Source organism: Nymphalis io, chromosome 5 (assembly GCF_905147045.1).
Source record: "Nymphalis io chromosome 5, ilAglIoxx1.1, whole genome shotgun sequence".
Taxonomy (NCBI): Eukaryota; Metazoa; Arthropoda; class Insecta; order Lepidoptera; family Nymphalidae; genus Nymphalis; species Nymphalis io.
The window spans coordinates 4,028,669-4,052,673 of record NC_065892.1 but is presented as its reverse complement, the minus strand read 5'-3'; the positions used below and the strand labels follow the sequence as shown (position 1 = coordinate 4,052,673).

At 34.5% G+C, this 24,005-nt stretch overlaps 1 protein-coding gene across 1 annotated transcript in view; it reads left to right on the top strand.

Moving 5' to 3' along the window:
- LOC126768477 (dual specificity testis-specific protein kinase 1) overlaps positions 1 to 23,794 on the top strand; it is an 89,407-nt gene extending 65,613 nt beyond the window's left edge. Inside the window, exons 2-8 of the mRNA XM_050486614.1 lie at positions 8,419 to 8,540; positions 15,423 to 15,624; positions 15,707 to 15,792; positions 16,967 to 17,096; positions 17,302 to 17,427; positions 17,509 to 17,624; positions 17,739 to 23,794. Of these exons, the coding sequence (XP_050342571.1) occupies positions 8,419 to 8,540; positions 15,423 to 15,624; positions 15,707 to 15,792; positions 16,967 to 17,096; positions 17,302 to 17,427; positions 17,509 to 17,624; positions 17,739 to 19,155 (2,199 nt within the window). The 3' untranslated portion in view covers positions 19,156 to 23,794. The remainder of the gene's footprint in view (positions 1 to 8,418; positions 8,541 to 15,422; positions 15,625 to 15,706; positions 15,793 to 16,966; positions 17,097 to 17,301; positions 17,428 to 17,508; positions 17,625 to 17,738) is intronic.
- The last annotated feature ends 211 nt before the right edge of the window (positions 23,795 to 24,005 follow it).

The window sequence follows — 24,005 nt, the reverse complement described above, 5'->3', positions numbered from 1 at the left end:
TAAATCTAAGAAATAAATTCTAAAATAAACCTCGACTCGTAGGCAGTAACTTGGCATCATCTATCAGAAACAATCCTATCGGGATTGTATCAGAATCCCCGTATCGGGACGGCATATTACGGTAGTTAGCAGTTGGGGTCAAAGGAATCCTTATTACGGCAGCGACAGCGTTGAAAGAGTTCAATTATGGAAATTTTCTTGGAAACGTGCCTCGCTTAGAATTGCTTTCGGGTGTTAATTCCAGTAAAGGCGGCGCACATTGGTCACGGTAGAATATGTCCTTTATCAAAGTTTATCTGATAAAACCGTAAATTAAATTATTTATTTGTTTATAAACTTAGATTAAAAATTGCCTATTGTATGTATATTGCATAGTGTATCATAAATATATATTTATAATTAGTGTTACGTGCCTGTTGCCAAAATGTTTAAATGTCAAGGTGAGAAAAAATTGCATCGAAATGTTCTGTTCATTAATAATAATAAAATATAAATAAAAGTTTGAATATTTTTAATTAAAAGTAACCTTCCAAGAATATTAATTGGATAATTATCTGTTTTGATTATGAGTGGAAATAAAAAAAATCTCAAGATATTGTGTTTATTTTTGTACTTAATAACCTAAAACTGATAAGATTCGCTTGCTACCTAGTGCACGTTAAAGGTACCAGAAACTTTCACGCATGTTTTAACAACAACAATACAAGTTCATATTCATAGATAATAATATTATCAGAAAATCACAAGTTATTTATCATTTCATTTGAAGTGGTTACCTTACTCATTGTAATAGAAATATGTACATATTATATACACTGCCAGACGGATAATTTAAACTTATGGCGCACTTATCTTAGATCGAAACGGATTGGTCCATCAATGCAATTTGATGGACCAATAAAAAAGCAGCTTGAATCGATGATGACAACACCAGTCTGATAAAATCTGAAATCTCTTTAGCTTTATATATATTCTAAGTAAGTTTGCGAATGTTTCACTTGAAGCCGCGAGCTACAAGTAAATAATGAAAACGATTCAATCAAAGTCAGTGCTAATAATGGTTCATCAAGAAGATATTTGTAATAGTTAGGTTCATATAAACTCGGCTCTGTGAAGCGAAAGTGTTCGCATAGATTCCGGTCCCCATGATGTCGAATGAGATGATATATAAAGTATTTATATATGCCATTATATAATACATAAATAGCTAACATAATATCATCGTAATTGTATTTTCTCTATTAAATATATTATGAGACTAATGTTTGTTACTGATACCATCAGAGGTGATTGAAAATTTGAATGTTTTTTGTTTTTTTTGTTGTATTGCATTGCATAAAAAGCTTAAAAGTCCTTACACACAAGATGTACCTTACTCTTAAGTAATTACCTTACTTGCTTTAGTATGATGTAGGATGGAAAATGAAGAAGTCCATCCATATGGATTTTCGCCCACGGCCTCCAATTTCAAGAACTGCTCAAACCTGAAATTTACACCCATTACTCCTGGTTCTGCAACGTTATAAGTGAGCCACCAAATCAACGTCGAATTACGAGTCAGTTATTCGTCTAAAATATGATCTATTTAAATAATAGTATATTACTGACTGCTCTTGCCGACTTCGTATGGGTAAAGTGGGAAATGTATTTTCTAAAAAAAAATCCTGTAACTTGATAGCACCACCACCCACCGAATCTAATCTAAACCATCCAGGACTCAAACACAAAAACAATTTCGTCAAAATCGTTCCAGCCGTTTATGAGTTTAGTAACATGCACACGTACAAAATTATTATATATACGACTTATACATGTATGCCTTTATTATTGTGTATTAAAATATATGTACAATAATCTCCTGATGGTAAAAGTGATCATTAACACACCCGCCCTCTCACCGCTTGTCCGTAGTCATGGTAACATTATTCACATTTAAAATATATATAAAAAAAAACAAATGAATAAAGTCATTTGTTTTTTCTATATTATTTTAGATCGGTTCGTCGATCCTAATAAATCTATATATTAAATACAAGCTTCATCGTAATCCTGTTTAAAAACAGATGTTTAATATTATAAAATAAATAGTTGATATTCGAGAATAATATAGTTGCATATATTATTCAACGTTTCATAATAAAACATGTAGCGAACAGAGATAAAACTTTTCTCCAGATAGAAATCCGACACTAGGTGCGCTGGATTCTTATCTTATCACTCGCTCTCATGAGCGCTGAGTTTGCTTATAACTAACGTTGAATCTTTGTTTGCAAATACTAAGAAAATTCCACGCATTCTTTACTTATAAAAATAGATATACAGGATTTAAGTTCTTAATGCACAAGCATTTCAGGCTGTTGTGAAATATAAATTGAAAAGCCTGATGATGTTTGAAATGCGTATTAAACAGCGCTTTGCATAGAAGAAGAGATACAATTTATGTATTTAAAAAAAATAACCAATTTACATTGCAGAAGTTGAAAGACCAGTTAAAGAAGAAAAAAATAGGCAGGTATAATAGTTTTCGCGAAATTCGCATTTTTACAACTGCAATCCGTATTGCTTGGACTAACATTCGGTAACAATTTTGTTCCTACTACTTTACTATCTAGATTATATTGCTGGATCGTGTACACCTGCCTGAACCTGTTATTTTATCATTGCATTTACAATGTTGCTACAGTAAATACATTAAAATTAATTCTTATTGGATGTTTATGTAACATAAGAGTCCAGTAACAGCTTGTTAATGTCCCACTGCTAGGCTAAGGCCTCCTCTCCCTTTTGAGGAGAAGGTTTTGGAGCTTATTCCACCACGCTGCTCCAATGCTGGTTGGTAGAATACACATGTGGCAGAATTTCAATGAAATTAGACACATGCAGGTTTCCTCACGATGTTTTCCTTCACCGTTAAACATGAGATGAATTATAATCACAAATTAAGCACATGAAAATTCAGTGGTGCTTGTCCATAAGAGTCCAGTGTACCAAAATTTAAATGTCATGGTCTTATCGTTTGAGTCAACTAGTCGTGATTGATTAGTGTGGAGTTTTTCACTATTTACATAAATATAATACGTGATTACCAAAATGAAAAAAAAAACTTCTGTCGCAATGTTTAATCGTATATTCTTGTAAAGATTTCGACCTTCCATTATACCTCTAATAAAGAACAGTCAGTCAACTGGCCACGTATCATTATCAGTCAGATATCGAATACTGAAAGATATTGAACAAAAATCTTTTTTAACAAATAAATTATTACTATTTATTATCAACAATACTCTTCTATTGCATTAAATTGCAATACAATGACTGCATGTTTTCAAAATATATTTTACAATCCCGTTATCAAATTGTTATAACTTATATACTTATACCTTTACAAGATAAGATGTTTAGATAAACTGTTTACAATTACAACCCAGTGACCCATATCGGTCATCTAACTGGCTTAAAGTTCAAGTGATCTCAGCATCTGAGACAATAGCGTGTCATCATTCGAAACGTGTCAAGTGGTCACTCGAACTCGGAGGTAAGTTCAAACAACGATTTTACAACCAGTTTATTGTGTCATTGACTTTTTAGATTCTATTCAAATATTAGTAATGTTGACAGACAAAGTATACCACAAAGCAAAACAAAAAAATACCAGACTGGGCTTACTGCAGTATTGATATTTGAAGCTTGCTTATCTATTGTATAAACTATTAATTAAATTGAATGTTATGACACCGATCGGAATGTAGATACTATCGAGAAATTTTTTTGTTCTCAAAAGATGTATATCAACAAATACGAAATCCGCGATTGTTTATCGTCTATATATTTTCTTGCATTGGGAAATTATAATATTGTGTAATTATGACAACAATAGATATTTATGACTTACAAACGTAGCTTAAAGACTGTTTAGCTAAAACACTGATTTCGCTCTTTCTGTCTTTATTTATTTGACGTTCAAAAGAAGAAAACACAGCATTGTTTAACTAATTATCCGCTTAGCAAGGTTTATAAATGAGGTCGTACATTAATAAATAGGCAATGGTCAAGTAACCTTAATCAGAGTTTATAAGAGGTCATCAACTAAATTGGTTAAATGTTCCACAATCACATTCTACGTAAACAAATACTTGGTTAAAAAGATTCCATAAAAAGATAAAATTAGCATTTCATAACAATCAGGTCAGTTCAGGTCACTCACAAGTCATTTTGTCCTTCAAGCACTAAGTACTTTTTAGTAAATTAAGATAACAAAGAGTTGGTCAATCGTCCATAATTTTTAAAGTATTTGATCTGCAATTTGGCACATATTGCCACAAATAAACTGAGGTGTGTCCATTCGTCACATTTTCGTTGTTGTAATTATATAATAAGTGATTTAGAGAATATTTTTAAATTCCACGTAATAATATATGTATTTATTGATGCAACATCGTGAGATTCGTGGGCGTGGAATACTGTTACGATCCCACTTGGAGCACGGCGTGAATGATCCATTTCGTAAGACCTGGCTATCGTGTACTGTTCACTATTAATCACTTTTAAAGTATTTTTGAGCTTGATAATTAATTTATTGTTTAATAATAGTCATTGATGTATGTAATTGCTCACTGTGCAATTATCATTTTATCAAATCTAGTAAAAATATAATGGATAGAAAATTCTAGTTTAGAAATACCTAACCTTTGAAATATTTGTAATTCTGCAATATCAGAGCAATTTTTAGCAGACCTAGCATCGTTCCAACAACATTGTCTTTATGGCGTCAACAGAATGATTGGATTATCGGTAAGTCTGTTATAGAAGTTCATTTCAGTTGAAATTATAAGACGTTATTAAGTATTTACAAAGGAAAATATAAACAATAAAAGTAAAATCCTTGACAGATAGTCTTTAGGTTTAGTCTGTACCACGATAACTAGGTCTTCAAATCGAGAAGTATAAACATGACATGGTGATTTTAGGTTACACCTGTTAATAATATTTAACAAAAAACTGATATTAATACATAATTTATATATAAAAACAATCAATAATAATGTCTTTTGTATTCTAAGAATTTTTAAACATACTTTAGGTGGATCTAAACCGGAATCGTTTTAAGAAGAACTTGGACGCTTATAACACGATCAAAACGTTTAATCGGAATTCAAAATCCTTTGTTCGCTGTGGTTTTATCAAACAACAATACATGTTTCACACAAGTAATAAACTTGTTACATATTTACTATATTTATAAATCAATTTTCAAATTCTCTACAGGCTATGAAGTTCAGGCAAGGATCGATGGTGTTTTCAATCAATTTACTCTCGAAGATTATTCCATAACATTGAAAGGATGTAACGTCTTTATTCATTTCTATGGTATTACTTTTTTAATAAATCTTTGTGCAAGAAGAGATAGGATACCAAATAACAAACAGCCATTAATTGCTTAGCAATGATACCATTCTCTTTGCTGGTAAACCTATTTAATTCTGATAATGAACATATCTCAAATTTACTTACGATACATGTTAATTTTCAGTATGTTTTCCTTCACCGTCCACATCCAGCAATTTATTATGAGTGGCTGACGATTATGATGACAAAATTTCTATTCTGTTTTTATTTAAATTAAAGCTATTTTAATTATTTCCAAGTGGATTTCGATGGCGATTTAAAGCCAAAATAAACTATTCAATTAAGCGCTTACATAACACTACAATTCTTCTTTTTCATGTTATCGTGTCAATTAAACGTGAAACTACTATGCGATTTAAACGTCACGTCCTTGGCCTTACTTCATGATCTCGACTACTGCTACGAAAAAAATACAATAATAAATTCATAATTAAAAGAGTGAATTGCGATTTTTAATTTTTATAACCACACCGCTAAGATGTGCAAAAATATGGAATTATTGCGAAATGGTAATAGTACCACGGATACTTTGATTATTTATATTTTTTAAAAACAAATTATTATTAATAATTTGATTGAAGTGTATCTAGGCATAACCAAAACGATTTATACCGGTAGAAAGACTATGCAACTTCTTATTGCTGTTCCAGTTTGAAGGGTAAGTGAGTCAAAACACACAAGACATAACATCCTAGATGGTGTGACTGGCGGCATATTGACATAGTGAGGTGTGCTTTGTACGTCTTGCAGTATATAGCGAATGTGACCATTTGCCGAAGGCCTATTCACTCGTCCGACATAATAAAAATATCTTTAAAAAATTGCTAAGCATCTTCGTTACAACACAAATTGCTAACGAGATTGCCTCTAAGATTGTGTAGATTTTTGCAATGTTGTAATTACGTAAACTTAATGTAGTGTTTCGTTTCTGATGCTTGACCAAACGGCTTCTCTTTTTTTTCGAGATCTGACCAAAATATAAAAACTAAACTATAACGATCGTATTTTATTAGCAGTACTTATTAAGTAATTTTATTAGTTCTATACCAATTTAATTATAAAATTATATTTTTTTAATTCGATTTCTTACTAATGTGTGTAACAACTGATGTATGTATGTATAATTTATAGGACGTTATGATAGTTTTAATAATTAGTTTTATTTATATATGCTACAATTTCTATTTCTACGATATACTTGTGGGTTTAATGGCTTTATCGTCTCGTTTATTAAACACGAAACTTCTACTACAACACAAACTAATTCGAGACTATTCTGACAAGCCGTTATCCAAGATATTAGATTTAGTAATTGTTAAAGGCATACTGTAACAAGGGTACTCGAAAGTCTATGACGTCATGATTGATTTTGCATCAGTTGTTATTGAAAATCTGGCATTGGATAATATCTGAAAATGAACTTGATCTTTGATTTACGATTAGTAAAGTTGATGAGTTCTTAATATACCTGATCTATTTCGAACCATTCTCGGCTGAAAATAGCCATTTACACAATATGTATTTAAATAATTAATCTTGTATACGACTGCGTATCTCAGAGAATGAAGATTATTATAATTCTATGGGACAGTTCCTTTACCGGAGAGAGATTAGGAGCAGTAAACGTCTTTACTTGCTTTACAAGTGTATATCAATTACTAGCAACTCACTAACTTCGAGCTGTTACCGAAAATACCCTAAAATAAACACCTAATATATTTTTATTGACCCGAATCAGGAACCGTTCCCGATATCTCATGATCTGCTTCTGAACAGGCTTATATTGGAATAACCTGGATTTTCCAAAGACCCCTATTATTTTGGGTAGCGATGTAGCGTGTAACACCCTAATCGTGATAAAAATATGTCACACAGCTAGTATGTCCAATGTTTATGTTGTATATACGTTTGTATTGTGTTTATTTCGTAATGCTGTTGACTCGGCTGTGATATTTCGACATTGACCTTCACGTATTCGTATTATCAATATCGAGAACTGAACACGAACACGCAATGTATGTTATCGGAACTATAAATTCCTTTGCAATATAATAAAAATAAATTAAGGAAATGTGATAACTGTATATTTGTAATTAGTTTTTTTTTTGTAATTTACGCAAGAAAAGTTCGTAAATATTATTGACAATGCATTAGAAGATGTCTTCAAATTAAAAAATGGGCCATAAAAACTTTATGGCATAAATGACTATAATAACAACTCTTCACAATAACAACAACATGTTTCACATTTTGCACTTAAATATATAAAAACATCTGCCAATATATAAACTAAAACCGTTGTTAGTACGACTTTAGCTGTTTCAGCAAAACTTCCACCAAAATGTATAAACGCCCAATGCAAATACCAGCAATAAGCAAATGTAAATGATATTCGTTTCAGCCTGTAAGATACAGCTGATGTATATATAATGCACAAACATGATCATTGTTATTGATTAGATAACTAAATATACGAACGATAGAATTTATTGAAACTTCCATTTAAAAACACAAAATCGTTACTAAAAATATCGTTTATTCTACATTGAATGAAACATTAGACCCTTTGTCCCCACGATACAGAGTAAACAAATAATCGAAACTGAGAATAGCACAAGTTGTGTTATTGTTAAATTTATTTTTTATTTAATCGATTAATTAAACTAGTTCAATTGTATCCAGCCCCGGATTTATACTTACAAAGCACCGGCCTAGGGGCCCCTCGGACTTGGATCTTTCAATCCGGGCCTGAATGTATCGGAAATTATGTTATATTAAATCTCGTAACAAATGATGCTTTATTGTTATGAATCTTATTCAAGATAACTTTTTCAAGAGGCATCACTTCACTGCTGATTGTAAGATATCCATTTATTTATATGTTCAAAACGTTTGCTTAAAACAAAATTTGGCTACGATTGTAACCTTTTTAAATATTAATAACTAAATGTAACATGTACTACTTTTGTTACTATTTATGCGTATTGCTAATTTTATATTTTCGTTTTCCAGGTGACACACAAGACCTCCGGCAAGGTCATGGTTCTAAAGATGAACCAGCAGAGGGCGAATCGTCCCAATATGCTCCGTGAAGTTCAGCTCATGAACAAATTAAAACACCCCTACATCTTAGGGTGAGTACCACTTGGCATCCCCGCATTATTGTATCCAAAATATTTTGAACTTATTTAGATACAAATATGTCTTCAAAACTAAAACCAAGTTCCTTTAGAGAGTCTTAAATCCAGTCGTTTTATCGCAAATCAATCAAAAAAATCGATATAAAATAATTTCTTCACACGTTTTCATCTTAACGTAGTAGACGTATTGTATATCAAACTTCGGAATAACAATAAGAGCGTACAAACAAAAAACATGGTGAAATATATTTCATAACAGAAACCGGTAAAATTAACAAAGCCAAGATAAGAAAACCGGTGTTAGCATTAACATTTACGAGCTGCCAATATCGGTGCCTTTATTTATTTATCGTTTAACGAACTCGGCCAGCGCCTCTGTTCCATATATCATACTACGACGTTGTTTTGAGAAATTGATCCTAACAAACACTGAAAACTGGTTGCCGGATTACATTATTGAGACCGCCCATAGTACCGAAGTTAGTGGCGTCGATACTTGTAGTGGGTGGGATTGGAGTCATATAAATTCTACCTGACTGATATACCTTGAAAACTCTATTCGGAGCATATAAAAGCAGATAATGAAAAAAACCATTCGTATTATTTTCTCTGGTCAAAAAGTAATTAAAAAAAGCAAGTTTTTGTAAGTACCAGGAACATATAATGGTTAGAAGTTTGATAAAATAAAATTAAACTTTTTTTTTAAACTTTTTTTCCCCGATACATAAATACGTTAAAGCTATATGAATAAGCTAAAGGTCTATCGGTGGCCGACTGCCGACTTATGCTGTTCACACTACATATCATGCGTACACTTTTATCGATATCAGATCGTGACAAAGCAGTTGGTGAGTCTGCTAATAATATCCGACCCGAGAGTTAAGTCGTGGCAGAAAATAAACGTGTTCGGGTATAGATTCATCGGATCCCCCTAATGTGAATGTTGCTATTGAAATTCATTTAACTATATAGAAATGACACGTCGGAACGATAAATGTGTCGATCCGGCCTAATGTGAAAAAACTCGTAGAAATGTCAATCCCAACAATAGGGACGGGACGTCGTCGTGGGCGGTTAGTGTTTGCGTTTCCTGTTACCAGTTTATAGCCCAACGAACTCAATTGGTAGTAATATCGAAAACATTTAAATTTACGATTTGAATTATGGTCGCTATTTCAACTAAAATTTTATAATTATAATGATTGTAAATTCATTAACTTTGTTTAAGGACATATATAATTGTTTATTTTTCTTTAATATTTCTAGAGTTCATTTAAAATAAAAATTATTGCGGGTGGTATTATTATAATATTATAAAGAGGTGTGTTTGATTTGTTAATTTTTTGCCATTTTTTTATTATATTATATATTTTAAGGACAAGTTAATATGTAGCATATTTATATTAAACATTACTTAATATGCAGACGTAGGTAGTCGGAGAAAATATTTGTCACTTCAGACGCTATTGAAGCCAAACTATAACATAGACCCAAAAATTTTATATAAGAGCGTTGTAGGTCATCAAAATGTCTACCGAAAAGTCACCGACAGCGTATATTTTTATTTAAATTTATAAATAACTTTTATATTTTGTTTTGAAATATGTATATGTACTTAAATTCACATTTGAATAAAATAGTCTTAATAACCATTGTTCACCTTTAATAGAGTACCACTATGGAACATTATAACAAGATCGGGATGGTTGGCGTTCTGTGGGGGAGGCTTTCGTCCAGCAGTGGACGGCAAAAGGCTGAAGAAAAAAAAAAAAGAAAGTAACATTTCTTTTTTTAATTCTGATTATTCTGATTATTATTGGTCGATGTGGTCTCCTATAATCGAAGGAGCACATACTTTTTAAAACATTATGGCACGATGTAATGTACTCGTAAGTGTGTATCCTTTGTAGGAGATACTTAATATATAAATATTAATAGTATTAGTCCTCCAGACCGATTTCAGCAACCTTTACAAGAGAGATTATCCAACTGCGCAGAACATATAATAGTGCACAAGTGTGTGCGCAAACACTGTCTTCCCTAACTCTCATAATGAAATCTCCGGAAAGAGTTGAAGCGCAGGAGCAACGTCTTTACGTATTTTCCTAGGCACGGGAGTATAAACACTTCCAGAATTCAGGCTTTTGAGAATTTTCGACAGAAAAACTCAATAACTTTTTTATTGGCCCGAACTAGGATTTGAAGCCAGGACCTCCGGGTCCTCGGCCTTACATCTAGCCACTAGAACAACGAGACGAAGACCACATATCATTAAATTAGTTAATATACCGCCAAGCAGCTTAAAGTAAGTCAACATTCAAAGATAAATGAACTAGTCCAATTATAGGCACAATGGACATAACATCTTATTTCTCATGGCGTTGTGCGCATTAACGGTGTACGGAATAATTAATATTTCTTACAGTATTCATCTAGTAAATATGTCTAGGGGCGGCTGTGACCACTTACTCTTACACTTATCTATAAGGTGGTCGGTCTGTTCGTCACAACATATTATAGAAAATGCATAGATGTATATAGTTGAGAGTTTTTAAGTAATTTTAATAATTCTATATATATATTTTTTTTATTAATACATTATACCCTTAAATATATACAAATAATAATTAAAAATAGCTACTGAATAAATCATGACGGCGTGGATTTGATATGATCTTGTTTAGTTTTTTATTGATTTGCATCTGGAACTATAACTAAGTATATACGTTATAAAATATTAGTGTAATAATGAACAGCGTGTGATTCATCAAAGTCTATAAGTTATGACAAGGGTTGAAACAAGAACTGAACAATTTATGGCCGAATATATTTACTTTTGTGTTTTAATATAATGTATTTTATAAAATATAATGTAATGTAAATATGACGCATTTACTTATAGGTAAATGTAATCACAAATTGTAAAAATTGCGCTTTTATATTAATTACCTCTTATTATTTAAGTTATTATAATTTGGAAGTTAATGAATTTTCTTATGATATTCAGAGTTAAAAACTGACTCTTAATCATAAATCTTAAAAAAAATTCTTTTTAATGCCTTCTTAAAAGCCGAGATAGTCCAGTGGTAAGAACGCGTAAATCTTAACCGATGATCGTGGGTTCAAACCGGGCAAGCACCACTGATTTTCATGTGCTTAATTTTTGATTATAATTCATCTCCTGCTTTACGGTGAAGGAAAACATCGTAAGAAAAAATGCATGTGTCTAATTTCATTGAAATTCTGCTACATGTGTATTCCACCAACCCGCATTAGAGCAGCGTGGTGGTATAAGCTCCAAACCTTCTCCTCAAAAAGGGAAAGGAGGCCTTAGCCCAGCAGCGGGATATTCACAGGCTGTTACCACAATGCCTTATAAGATATTAATTACAATAAAAAATGTGAGAACAAAAAAACACAACAAAAACAGCGTAGGTATTGTTTTGTATGAGATGACATCTTAGCTAAAGATATTATGAGACATTTTTTATTTTATTTGTTTTTTATATAACAAAACTTGAATGTAAAAAAGCACACATACATGCGTATAAGAAAACAATAATATTCCTTTACAGAACTATACAAATTCCCTTCACAGTTCACACTTTATACTATTTACTTAAACTGTTTTCACTTCTAAATCAAACACGCTATCAAACACATCAAACCTGTACAAGTGTTCTATTGTTTTGTTTATCTATCCTAAAAGGCTTCTATCTCCTGTATTATTTTTCAATCAACATTATAAAATCGTGTTCACGATCATTTGACATACAAACAAGGAAAGACCGGTATAACACCCCAAGCTCTTAATGCTAGTCAGGTCACAAAGCGAAGCCTTCTCTAAACTAGAATCGCTATGCACGTAACACGTTACGAAATAACAACAAAATCCCGAACAATAGCGCGCACTGTTTCAGTTCATTTCCTGTTTGCTTATCTTAAATGAAATAAAAACAATGCACCTCTGATGCGATTGTTGAATAATATTTTTCTCAGCAACTAGGATGCTTCTTCGCTTTTAATTGACTTTTTTTTTCGAATAATGAAAGGACTCGATTTCAAGATATTAAAATATCATTTAATATTTCGCAATATAATATAGAAATGTATATTGAATAAGTGATTTACTATTTTATATATTTGAAATCAAGGATATTTACAAATTATATTTCATAAGCTAACACTGAATCTTCTGCTTCATTCAAAACGCACTGATCAACATACATTTGGATGTAGAAAATTATTTTATATAAATGTTTGAATCGATGTTATAATAATAACGACACGTAATCATTTATAATTCATTTACTTAATTATATAAGATAAAATAAACTAGGAGTTGATAAAAATATATTAGCGTTTTATTGGGGATATATATTTAAATCAGATTGATGCAATACGACTCGAGAAACAATATAAAGTGTGATTCCAGTCGTTATATCATCTTAGTGGTGCATAAATGTGGTCCGTCCGTGATAAAAGCCGAGTTCCCATTTTAACGTTTCTTTAGAATAGTATGAAATGTTTAATCTTAGATTTTGTGCCTTTGGGTTAAATCCGGTTGGTCTGAATAAGATGTCTCATGTTTCTTGAGTCTATTTATAAACTACATGTTGGCCGCCGCGTTGGACTAGTGGCTTGATATAAGGCAGATCACGAGGTTCCGGGGTCCAGCACCATTAATAAGTTGTTGGTTTCTTTTTGACGAGAAATTCTCATTAGCAGCCCGGAGTCATCGAATTGGCAGTGTTTTTATTTCCGTGTCTGGAAAAGCACGTAAAATCCGTTGGTCATCATGACTGTCATGTTCCGTTATTATATAATTATTAAACAAATACATTTATCGGTTTAAATGTAACAAACTATGAAATTAGTTGAGGACGTAAACAAAGTTATACTTATTACAAAAATTGTAAAGAGAACTATAGCTATTAAGATAATAGACATGCGCTCTTGTACTTCTCACGTTAACTTCCTAGGAAGGATTTGAACTTTCACTGCGTTACGAGCATCTTTGCGTGTACATCTATCATTTGCCGCATTTATTTTGTTTTTCATGGCACTTGCATTATAATTGAGCCCTCTCTAACCGCAGCACGCCAATTCTTAATTGGCAATTTGTATTGATTGCTTGATAGATTGATGGGCCCAGTGACACCAGTCTCATTATGCAGGATTCCTTAAGTGATAGTCATTTAATTAAGCACATACTTCCTTGTTCATTTATTCATTAAGCATACGACTTTCTTAATGTATTAAAATTACCTTTTTTTCATATAGGAAAGGTTTTTTGTCCCCCCAGGCATTTCATGCCCACTGTTTTATTTTACAAAAGGGTTGAACCTCAAAATGTGTTTTGAATGTCGTCTCAAGTGGACCGTTGTTTCTGCTTTTGACTTCCCCGCATTTGTTACACCGCTTGTATCACAAGTGCTTTGACACTACTTGCATTTTTTTTTTTTGAATTGCGGATAATGATCACTGTATTTATAACAATATATATGTATATATATCTATCAACAATATAATTTATATTCCATCAAAAGTGTTTTCTAAAATTAACTATGACTATCTTGCAACTCATCGGATAAAAACGAGCAAGTCAGGTTTGAATAATTAAGATTTTAATTACAATAATAAAAACGCTATTATTAGATACATTGACAACTTGAGAAGATTCAGCGAGGCGTGGAAACGCTTAATACGCAGACGTCCTTGCAGAATTAGTCGTAGCCACCCGTCCCGATTTCACACGGGAAAAATTAATACAGTACAGTAACAGCCTGTAAATGTCCCACTGCTGGGCTAAGGCCTCCTTTCCCTTTTTGAGGAGAAGGTTTGGAGCTTATTCCACCACGCTGCTCCAGTGCGGGTTGGTGGAATACATATGTGGCAGAATTTCGATGAAATTAGACACATGCAAGTTTCCTCACGATGTTTTCCTCCACCGAAAAGCACGAGATGAATTATAAACAGAAATTAAGCACATGTAAATTCAGAGGTGCTTGCCCGGGTTTGAACCCACGTTCATCGGTTAAGATTCACGCGTTCTTACAATATAACATACATTTTTAAATACCATAATAGACTTTGTATCATTAAGATCTAAGCAAAAACTTCTACCGTACTATCACCACCTTTGTCAAAAACTGCCAAACTGATAAACTTTACGGTTTTTACTAAGGAACGGATTTCATAAGAAAGGTTTAGGTGTGTAGTCCATTAAAGGTTTTGTTTAAATTAGCTGAAATATAACGATAAGTTGTATGTATTACTGTGAGAGTTATATGTATTACACTATAAACTTTTTACATAGGCCTTTATTCTAACCGTGTGAAACTAAGACGGCTAAGTTGCTTAATGAATCTTGCCGCTCTCTCCATGTATTTTTCCTCAGGCATTTTTTTTTTTAAACATTACCTTCAAAAACACAGATAGTTCTGTTCCTATCTTTCTGATATATGAGCTGTCAATGATATTTCGGTAGACTTCAAAATGAAGATCTAAACAACTTTCCTATATATTGCTATAATTAGTTTTTTATTAGTTATAACTACAGCTAATAAGTACCAATAGTTTTCCAGCAACAAAAAAACATACGAACAACCAAAACATACCTCTATAATATTAGTACTTTTATATCGGTTCATGATTAAAATAGATCTGGAAGCTATGTTTCAACGCTGATATTCTAATTGAGTTAAGCACTATTGTACAACTAATTGATTTATGAATTTCCGATGGGAAAATGTTTCATCGTGATTCCAATTAAATATTAGGAGCTCGTTAAACATTCTGAGCTTATCGAATGCTTATAGTCGACCACGAAGTTTATCCGCTAGCCGATTTATCATTTACGTAATTAAATTTCAGATTCATGGGTGTGTGCGTGCATGAAGGTCAACTTCACGCCCTCACGGAGTACATGGAGGGCGGTTCTTTGGAGCAGCTAATTGTCGGTAGGCCTCTACAGCCGCTGCCGCAGTCGTTAAGGATATCGTTGGCTACCGATGTCGCCGAGGGCATGATGTACTTGCATTCATTAGGTGTCTTCCATAGGGATCTTACTACTAAGGTATGACATGCATCATATCAATCATAACTTTTTTATCCTGATTTTGTGACTTTTTACATTTATTTTTATCGCTTATTTTCAGAATGTATTATTAAGAAAGGTAGGAGACGGCGAATATACCGCCGTTGTTGCAGACTTCGGCTTAGCTGCCAGGATACCTCATCCGATGTAAGCACCTTTCCTTAAATATGAGAACGTATTTTCAACTATAACAGAAATTGCAGTGTCGTTTTAAGGTTCTGTATTTTTTTTGGTATAATTCAATATAATTATCATAAGAAACGACTTAAGCAACAGTAAAAGTTGAATCACAAAGAAGCTACGCTGTGCATAACTAATAATAATTAAACGCACGTACACTGATCTGTCTGAACGGGGAACGTCACGCTATTTCGCGTGCAAAAACCGATATCGTGTGACGGAACGGGTCATTTGTCAAGTTTAGCCAATTTATCAAGCTGCTATTTCATAGGAACCACCCTTCACTTTTATTTACGATGCGTGAACGTTGCTACGAAGAAACTTGTATCATATTCCATACTTTATGTATAGATGACATGTCCATTCATTAAGTACCCATTCACCCACCTACCCATATAAATAAATAATCACTCACCTATACACATCTGTACTTATCCTAAAGTTAATCCTGAGTGAGTATCAACGCACAACGCACACACACAAGTTCTAGTAAGCTGAAATTTTGGACATAGGTTTATTTTATGTCATAAGTATTCGCTATGAGCCTCTATAAGCCGAGATAGCCCAGTGATAACAACGCGTAAATCTTAAACGATGATCGCGGGTTCAAACCCGGGCAAGCACCACTGAATTTTCATGTGGTTAATTTGTGTTATAATTCATCTCGTGCTTGACGGTAAAGGAAAACATCGTGGGGAAACTTGCATGTGTCTAATTTCATTTAAATTCTGCCACATGTGTATTCTACCAACCTGCATTGGAGCAGCGTGGTGGAATAAGCTCCAACCTTCTCCTCAAAAAGGGAGAGGAGGCCTTAGCCCAGCAGAGGAACATTAACAGGCTGTTACTGTATTCGCTGTAAAATGATTTTTGAAGATTTCAACTAGAAGCTGGAGAAATGGGATGGATTTTTATAATAATATATAAGAAAGCGGACGGGCAAGTGATCGGTAGTGATAGCCCATAGACATTGGCGATGTAAGAATTTTTTACCACTCCTTACATCACCGTAGAATATGTAATGTGTGTGTGGTTTTTTTTTAAATTTAGAAATATGAAAAAAAATTCTAAGCAATTTAATTGAATAAATATTTAAAAAATCCTTATGATGTAAAATTCAATCTATAATTTATTTTTTCAGCAACGGTCATCGTTTACCGAGCGTCGGATCCCCGTGGTGGATGTCACCGGAGTGTCTGAGGGGTCGGTGGTACGATAATCGCTCAGACATATTCTCGTATGGGATCATTTTGTGCCAACTTATAGCGAGGGTGAGTTTAAATATCCATCGAAATATGATAATAAAAATTGTATAAAAAACTTAATATCTACTAACCTAAAATACTAAATGACACATTACAGTTTAGTAGAAATTAAAAATCGAATACATAAAACGTATAGATAAGTTAAATTAGTAGAAAAACAGTAGTTTTGTTTCTTTGTTTACCGCAGACTAAAGAGGTTTCTTTTTTAAAGGTGGATGCGGATCCTGACGTTTTGCCGCGGACAGATAACTTCGGCCTGAACTACATGGCATTCGTGGAGCTTTGTGACGAAGACACTGTACCAGATTTCCTTCGGCTAGCTTTCAATTGCTGCATTGTAAGCATTTTACGAAATAAAACTATAGAATTCAAGTTTAAGTAACTAATAAAATTTAAATATTGTAAATTTTATTTGCAGTACGAGCCCAAAGCTCGGCCGCTATTCCCGGAGATAGTGAGCAAACTCGCCGAGGTGAAGGAGGGCCTCGACGACGCCGCGTGGGAGTGTCATACGCCCAACAACTCCTACGACAGGTTCGTACCCGTGACTCGGTACGAAGACCCGGTGTCATTTGTGTCCTTTAAATTTTTGATAGCTAAGTTGCTTCAGGATTATTTATTATGTATTTTTTTTTTCATGATGTAAAGCGAGGAGGCGGACTCGTCCGGACCGCGCTCGTGCCCCGGCCTCTCCGCCTGGCGCCGCCCGCAGCGCATGCGCTCCGAGGGCAGTCCGCACGCCCACGTGCACACCCACGCACGCGACCGCAGTGCCGCACACCGCCGCTCCTTGTCTGAACTGGAGTGGGCGTGGCGGGGCACGGGGCCCGCGGGTGGTGCGCCCCCGCACCGCTCTGCTGGCGCTCTGGCGGCGCCCCCGCCCGCACCGCCGCGTCTTCAACGCCTGCAGCGCCTCGCTCATATTATGCTTTTGCGCGACACGCACGCAGCACCCACTCCCGCACGACGCGCGCTGCACACTTTTCGCGGCGTGCACAAGATTCTCGAACCGGCGCCTTCGGCCGGAACGCCGGCGCGCTGCTCCAGCGGGGACCCGCCGCCGTCCCCGCCGCGTGCGCCGCCGGACGAGCCGCGCTGCTCGTCGCTGCCGCCGTCGCCGACGTTCGCGCGCCGGACGCCCTTCGACGACGCACCGCCGCCGAAGCTCGACTACCCGAAGAGCGACTCGAGCGTCGAGCTGCGCCGGCGCGCCTCCTGCGAGAGCGGCATCTTCTCGGTCGCCAACGAGGACCTGTGCGCGCCGCCGAGTTTCGGAGCCGTGTGCCCGTGCTCGCTGATGGGATGCCACCGCTGCTGGTGGTGGCGACGCGACGTCGGCGACCGCTCCCTCGACGACGAGCCGGACGGCGACCGTGCGCGTCTCCGCGTTTGCTCCGACTGTCTGCACGTGTACGAGCGCCTGCTGCGCCGCCGTCCGGCGCCGCCCGACGACTCGGCGCTCTCGACCACGGTCAGCTCGCTGCGCAGCCTCGATGACGAGGCGGAGGCGGAAGCGGCGTGCGAGGTGGGCGAGGTGGGAGACTGGTCGCCATTCCTGTGCGAGGGCTCGGCGGAGGAGCGCGAGGCGCACGTGCTGGCGCGCTGCTGCTGCGCCGCCGGGCTGCGCGCGGGCTGCGGCGCGCGCGCGCTGCACGCGGACGAGCTGCGCCGCGTCCTGCCGCGCGCCCTCCAGGCCTTCCCCGCGCACCTGCTGGCTGCCTACAAACGCACGTCCAGCGTTTACACGGATAGCTCCGAAGATGTCGCCTCGCTCGGCTCGGACAGCCTCTACGACGACCGCATCCCGAGGCACGTGCGCTCCGCCCAGATCTCGAAGATCGTCGAGTACTTCGAGAGGAAGGGGGCCGACTTCCGATGCGACGCATTCAAGGGCCAGCGCCTTAAAGTTTCGGGTGGGTTCGGTCCGCCGCTCCTCGGCAAGGAGTACTTCGTGGACGTGAAGCACCGCGGCGGAGTGGCGGGCGGCGCCCGGGCGGCCCAGCGGCTGATGATCTGCGAGGGCGCGGTCCGCTCCAAGCTGCCGCTGTTCGACAAGAAGTCGTAACGGCGCGAGCGCGAGCTCGAGCGGCGCAGCTCCATGTACCGCTGACCGCACTCGCGCACTCTCGGCTTCGCTAGCGTCGTTTACGACCGACTACTGTTTTTATTCAGATTTATAGAGATCGTGAGAGCTATATCGTATTGAACGACGGGGTCCGCGTCTCGCGACTCCCGGCGGCGCGAGGCCGAAGAGAATCGTCGCCGTCGCTTCGGGTCCGGGACGGCTCTCGTGCGTTCGTTTGACTGAGTAAAGTAAGCGTTTCGTTCGTTGTAATAATGAGATTAGAGAGAAGAATGTAGACGTTATATTAAATGGCGATAAGGGGTTCGGCGTATCGAATGATAGGATAATCGTGGCCTATCATTTTTGAGGCCTTTATAGTAGATTTTTAGCCAAAATATTACCCGAGATCGGTTAGGTGTAACGGAAAATGTACTTTTTCATACTTAATAATGGTGTAATGGATGCCTGTAAATAGTTACATTTAGGTTAATTCTGTTAACATATTTATAATTTATATACAGTATTATATTATTACTTGCCAGTTTTTTATAAGTTTGTAAATATTATTCAAAGTAAATGTAGGTGAAGAACGTCATAATAATTTCGTACTATCGTGAGTGGCAACGTTTTGAATACTGATTTATGTTATAACGTCTTATTTTGAAATAACTTTATTATCTAGAGAGTTCATGTGCATAAAGAGTTCGTGCATTGATATTCAAATTAATACCCAAATATATTGAATGCGTATAATACCGCATGTGTACTATTTCGGGCTAAATTCGTCCTAAAATTAAATTATAAAATATAATATAAATTGACACGTTACTAGTCTTTTAAACGTGTCGCAATCCGTCGATTTACTTGTGATTTAATATATGAAAAAAATATCGCGATATAATATATATTTATTTCAGCTTAATATATTAAAATATTTCAAAAAATATAAACGGTTTTTGTTTGGATAAACTATATGTGTCACTTCCGGCTAGAAGGACCAAATTATGCTTCGTCAATTTGAATATTTCGGTTATTAAAATTAATTGGTACTAAATAAAAAAAAACACAATTGTGTTTGTACAGAGATCTACTTAATTATGGTAAATTTACCTTTACATTTATACTTTGGTGGTTGTTTTTGTATTTTAAAAAAAATCATCTTGACATAAATAAAAACGATTGAAAAATTAATAAAATTTAAATAACAATGTACATCAGTTGACAATAAGTGCTGATTTCTATCTCTTTCTTATGCGTGAGGTTGAAAAGGATAACAAGTCATGTCAATTTCATCTAGATTAGATATTTTTTACTACAGATTATCAGTAGCATTATTAATGTCACCCATAATACGACTTCTGTACAGTACAAATTCATTAATAATCTTACATATATTGTCTTCACTTTAAACATCATCGCATGCTATGTAAACAATGAATTAATTTTGTTAAGTCCGATTCAGGCTACAATAAAACTGTGTACAAATATGTGTCAAATCGATTTCAAACTAAAATAGATAAAAATCGATTAACTTGTTGAAATCGATTACTTTGATAAGTTTACGATAACAATTTAAAAAAAAAATCGTAAAATTTTACGTCTTCATGAATTGATTTCTTTAATTTAATTTAATGTCGTAAACTTTTATCGAGATAGTCCAGACGATCGATTCGAAATACATATATTTTTGTAAATAAAATTATTATTGATATATTCATCGTGACTAACTAAAATCTAATCGTGTTTACATCAGGGTATTTGTATCAATTTGTAAATAAAAATCATAAAATATAGAGTATATGTTATCTCTAAATTAATGTTTCCTGAAATAATATATTCAGATACAGATAATAAAATCAGTGCCAAATAAAGATAACAATAAAATATTATATTCCGTTTCACAGATAAAATAAGATTGCTACAAAAATTCCTTTAAAAATATTTTATTTAAACGGCAATTTTATAGAACGTCTCGACATAATATCACATTTCATTTGTTTATTATTTAGTTCAAAACAATTCAGTGTAAGTTAAAAATGAACGAAATAATAAACAATATGAAATTAAGAGATGTAAGATTATTTGTCACTAAAATGGACGGTTAGCTGTAATTAATTTATCATCTTAACTTTATTCGGATAAAAGGCAATTTTGTATCCGTCCAATGTGTTGTAGGAGTTTTATTTTGCAAATTAAAAATTTTATTTTATCATCTCAGAAATAAATCTTTGGTTCAATATTTTTGTATCGAATTATTATCAAAAATTTTTAGTTTTTTTTTGGTTTTTTATATTATCTTTATAAAATAAAAACCATTTAGTATAATAGATAGAACTTGTTGCCAACTTACATTATTATTATATTTATTGTGCTTATATTTACAAAACTCGAAAGGAAACATCCAAACATTTTTAGTTTTATTAGTGTACTAATTATAATATTATATATGTGGCCGTCAGTAACATAGTGTAAAAAAATTAACAATCATATGGCAATACTGAATCGTGTTGCCATATTTAGTCCATTCCAATTGATTACATACTTGTTGATATATATTTGTTTTAAGAATTTTGACAGTTGAATGTAGTGATACTGTATTAGTAGAATATTCGGAACGATCATAATTTTTCTTTCCAATTTCCTATGGTCTCCCTACACGTAGCCTAAATGTTCGGTTTTATATACATTTGTTAAATCGTTACTATATCGTTATTACAACGTAAGATTACAACGTATATTTCCAGGTCCGGACTTAGAGATCTAAGGCTCTCAGACACTTTGACATTTGAGACCCCTCGACTTACAAACCCGGGGCTGTTTATTTCGTTTAAATAAATAAAATCAATTTGATGTCACGTGATCGAAGATTGATGGAATAAAAGCGATAAAAATCGCTGCGACTGGAAACAATTGCATTTTTTTAAGCTGATTTAAACACATAATGCACGTCAATTCTCGTTTATATGCCTTCTCGTTGTAGTTAGGCCATTTTTATATTATTATTACATTTCAATGTGTATATATATAACATTTATGTCAATTTAATTGGAATGGACAATAATTGATTATCAGAACGTTAACTAATATCAGCCAACAATGGTATAGGAAGTAATATTTGTCAGTTGTACCTGTTAAACGATACACAGTAAGCAGATTAGTTATCGTGCAATAAACATGTGAAGATTTCGATTGATTGGTGTGGTTTTGTGAGAATAATGCGTTTTTCATATTTCCGACTAGACTTTATTGGTGAATGTATATATACATAGGCGTTTGTGAACAGTTCTTCAAATCGCGTATTTTATTTATTAATATCGTCAATTATGAAACAGTTTTTTTTTTGTGAATAATGTTGCCTAAATATTATTTAATTAAAGGTGTAAATTAATTATAAAATAAGATGTTATAAATTATATAATTACTATTTTTGCTACCACAAAACATTCGAAGTTACGATGCAGCAAGATTTCAAATATTTTGTCAGTTTTATTTTAAATGTGATGACTCAATTTGCCAAATCTAATAAGATAAAAATAATTTAGATTTTCTATTAATATGAAACTGAATTAAAAAAAAACAACTTGATATCGTTTTAAATTAAATGCTCAAACGCTTCAATTAATTTTCGAAGCAGAAATAGGCAATTTGGATCTTTATCGGAAACTGTGTGATGAACAAACAATAATTTTTAAATTTTCCTTGAGTTTTCAAGCTGAATATTATCCTTTAGCTAACGAGCGTTACTTGATGTTGAATTTAAAATGCATAACATGTGATTGTAAATGTAATTGTTTTATCTTGTACACATTAATTGACCACAACACGCCTATAGAAATATTTGATCATATAAATTTAGCCCTTATTGATTTATTAATAAATATGCCAAATTAAATGCTGATAACACCGCTCACGTAGTCGTTATGTACTCTGTAGCACTGTGTGAATAACGCCTTACCTTCATAAAACCACAACTACAAAGGAAACGGTGTAACTTTTGTCAATTATTCATTGAATTATATAATTGAAATAAAACAAATTAACTTTGTTTGCGCAGGCAGAGTTACACCACATTAAGCATATCAGTTTCAAAACATTTAGGTCTAGTTATTTTTATAATAAATCTAGATTAATAAGGCCCGAGTAATTTCAGAAACTCATGTCGTAATATCGAAACGTTTATTTTTTATCTGTGAAATAATTGTAGATAAAAATCACGATTAACACAGATAAAAATTAAAACTACAACTTTATATTTAAAAAAAGAGGCTAATTGACCACTTCGAAATTACTCGAGTTTTTAATGTATATCGAATAAGTTTTAGTACATTGATTTAATAATATGTAATACATCTTAGTACCTTGTCAAATTCGCGAATTAAAAGTGATTTAATAACTCGAATGTATTTTTCGAAATCATTGGTATGACTAGGTCCTAACTTGAGTACATATTATTGACAGACTGTACGATAGATCCTAACGTTCCTCGTTTTAGGGCACTAACGTTAAAATAGGGACATTTTGTTAAATCGGTTGTGTCTTTTTACATACCCGGAATTGCAATAGTTTTATTAGCCGATTGAGGCGGTTAAAGAAAATAATTTGTAAATGAAGGTGGTATTAATAAATATATTTTGTTTCACTTGATGGTTTATTTATTTTCATTTTTCTATCCTTACGTATTTTGCTACTGTTGTTCTCTTTTAGCACGTTCGTTTTAATGTAGTTAGAAGCGAGAAACAACTTGTTTCCTTTTCAACTAAAACTTGAAAATATTAGGAACAATAATGGTGAAATAATCACAATCTTTTTTCAATATAATTAACCTTTATTTAAATCATTAATTTTTAAAT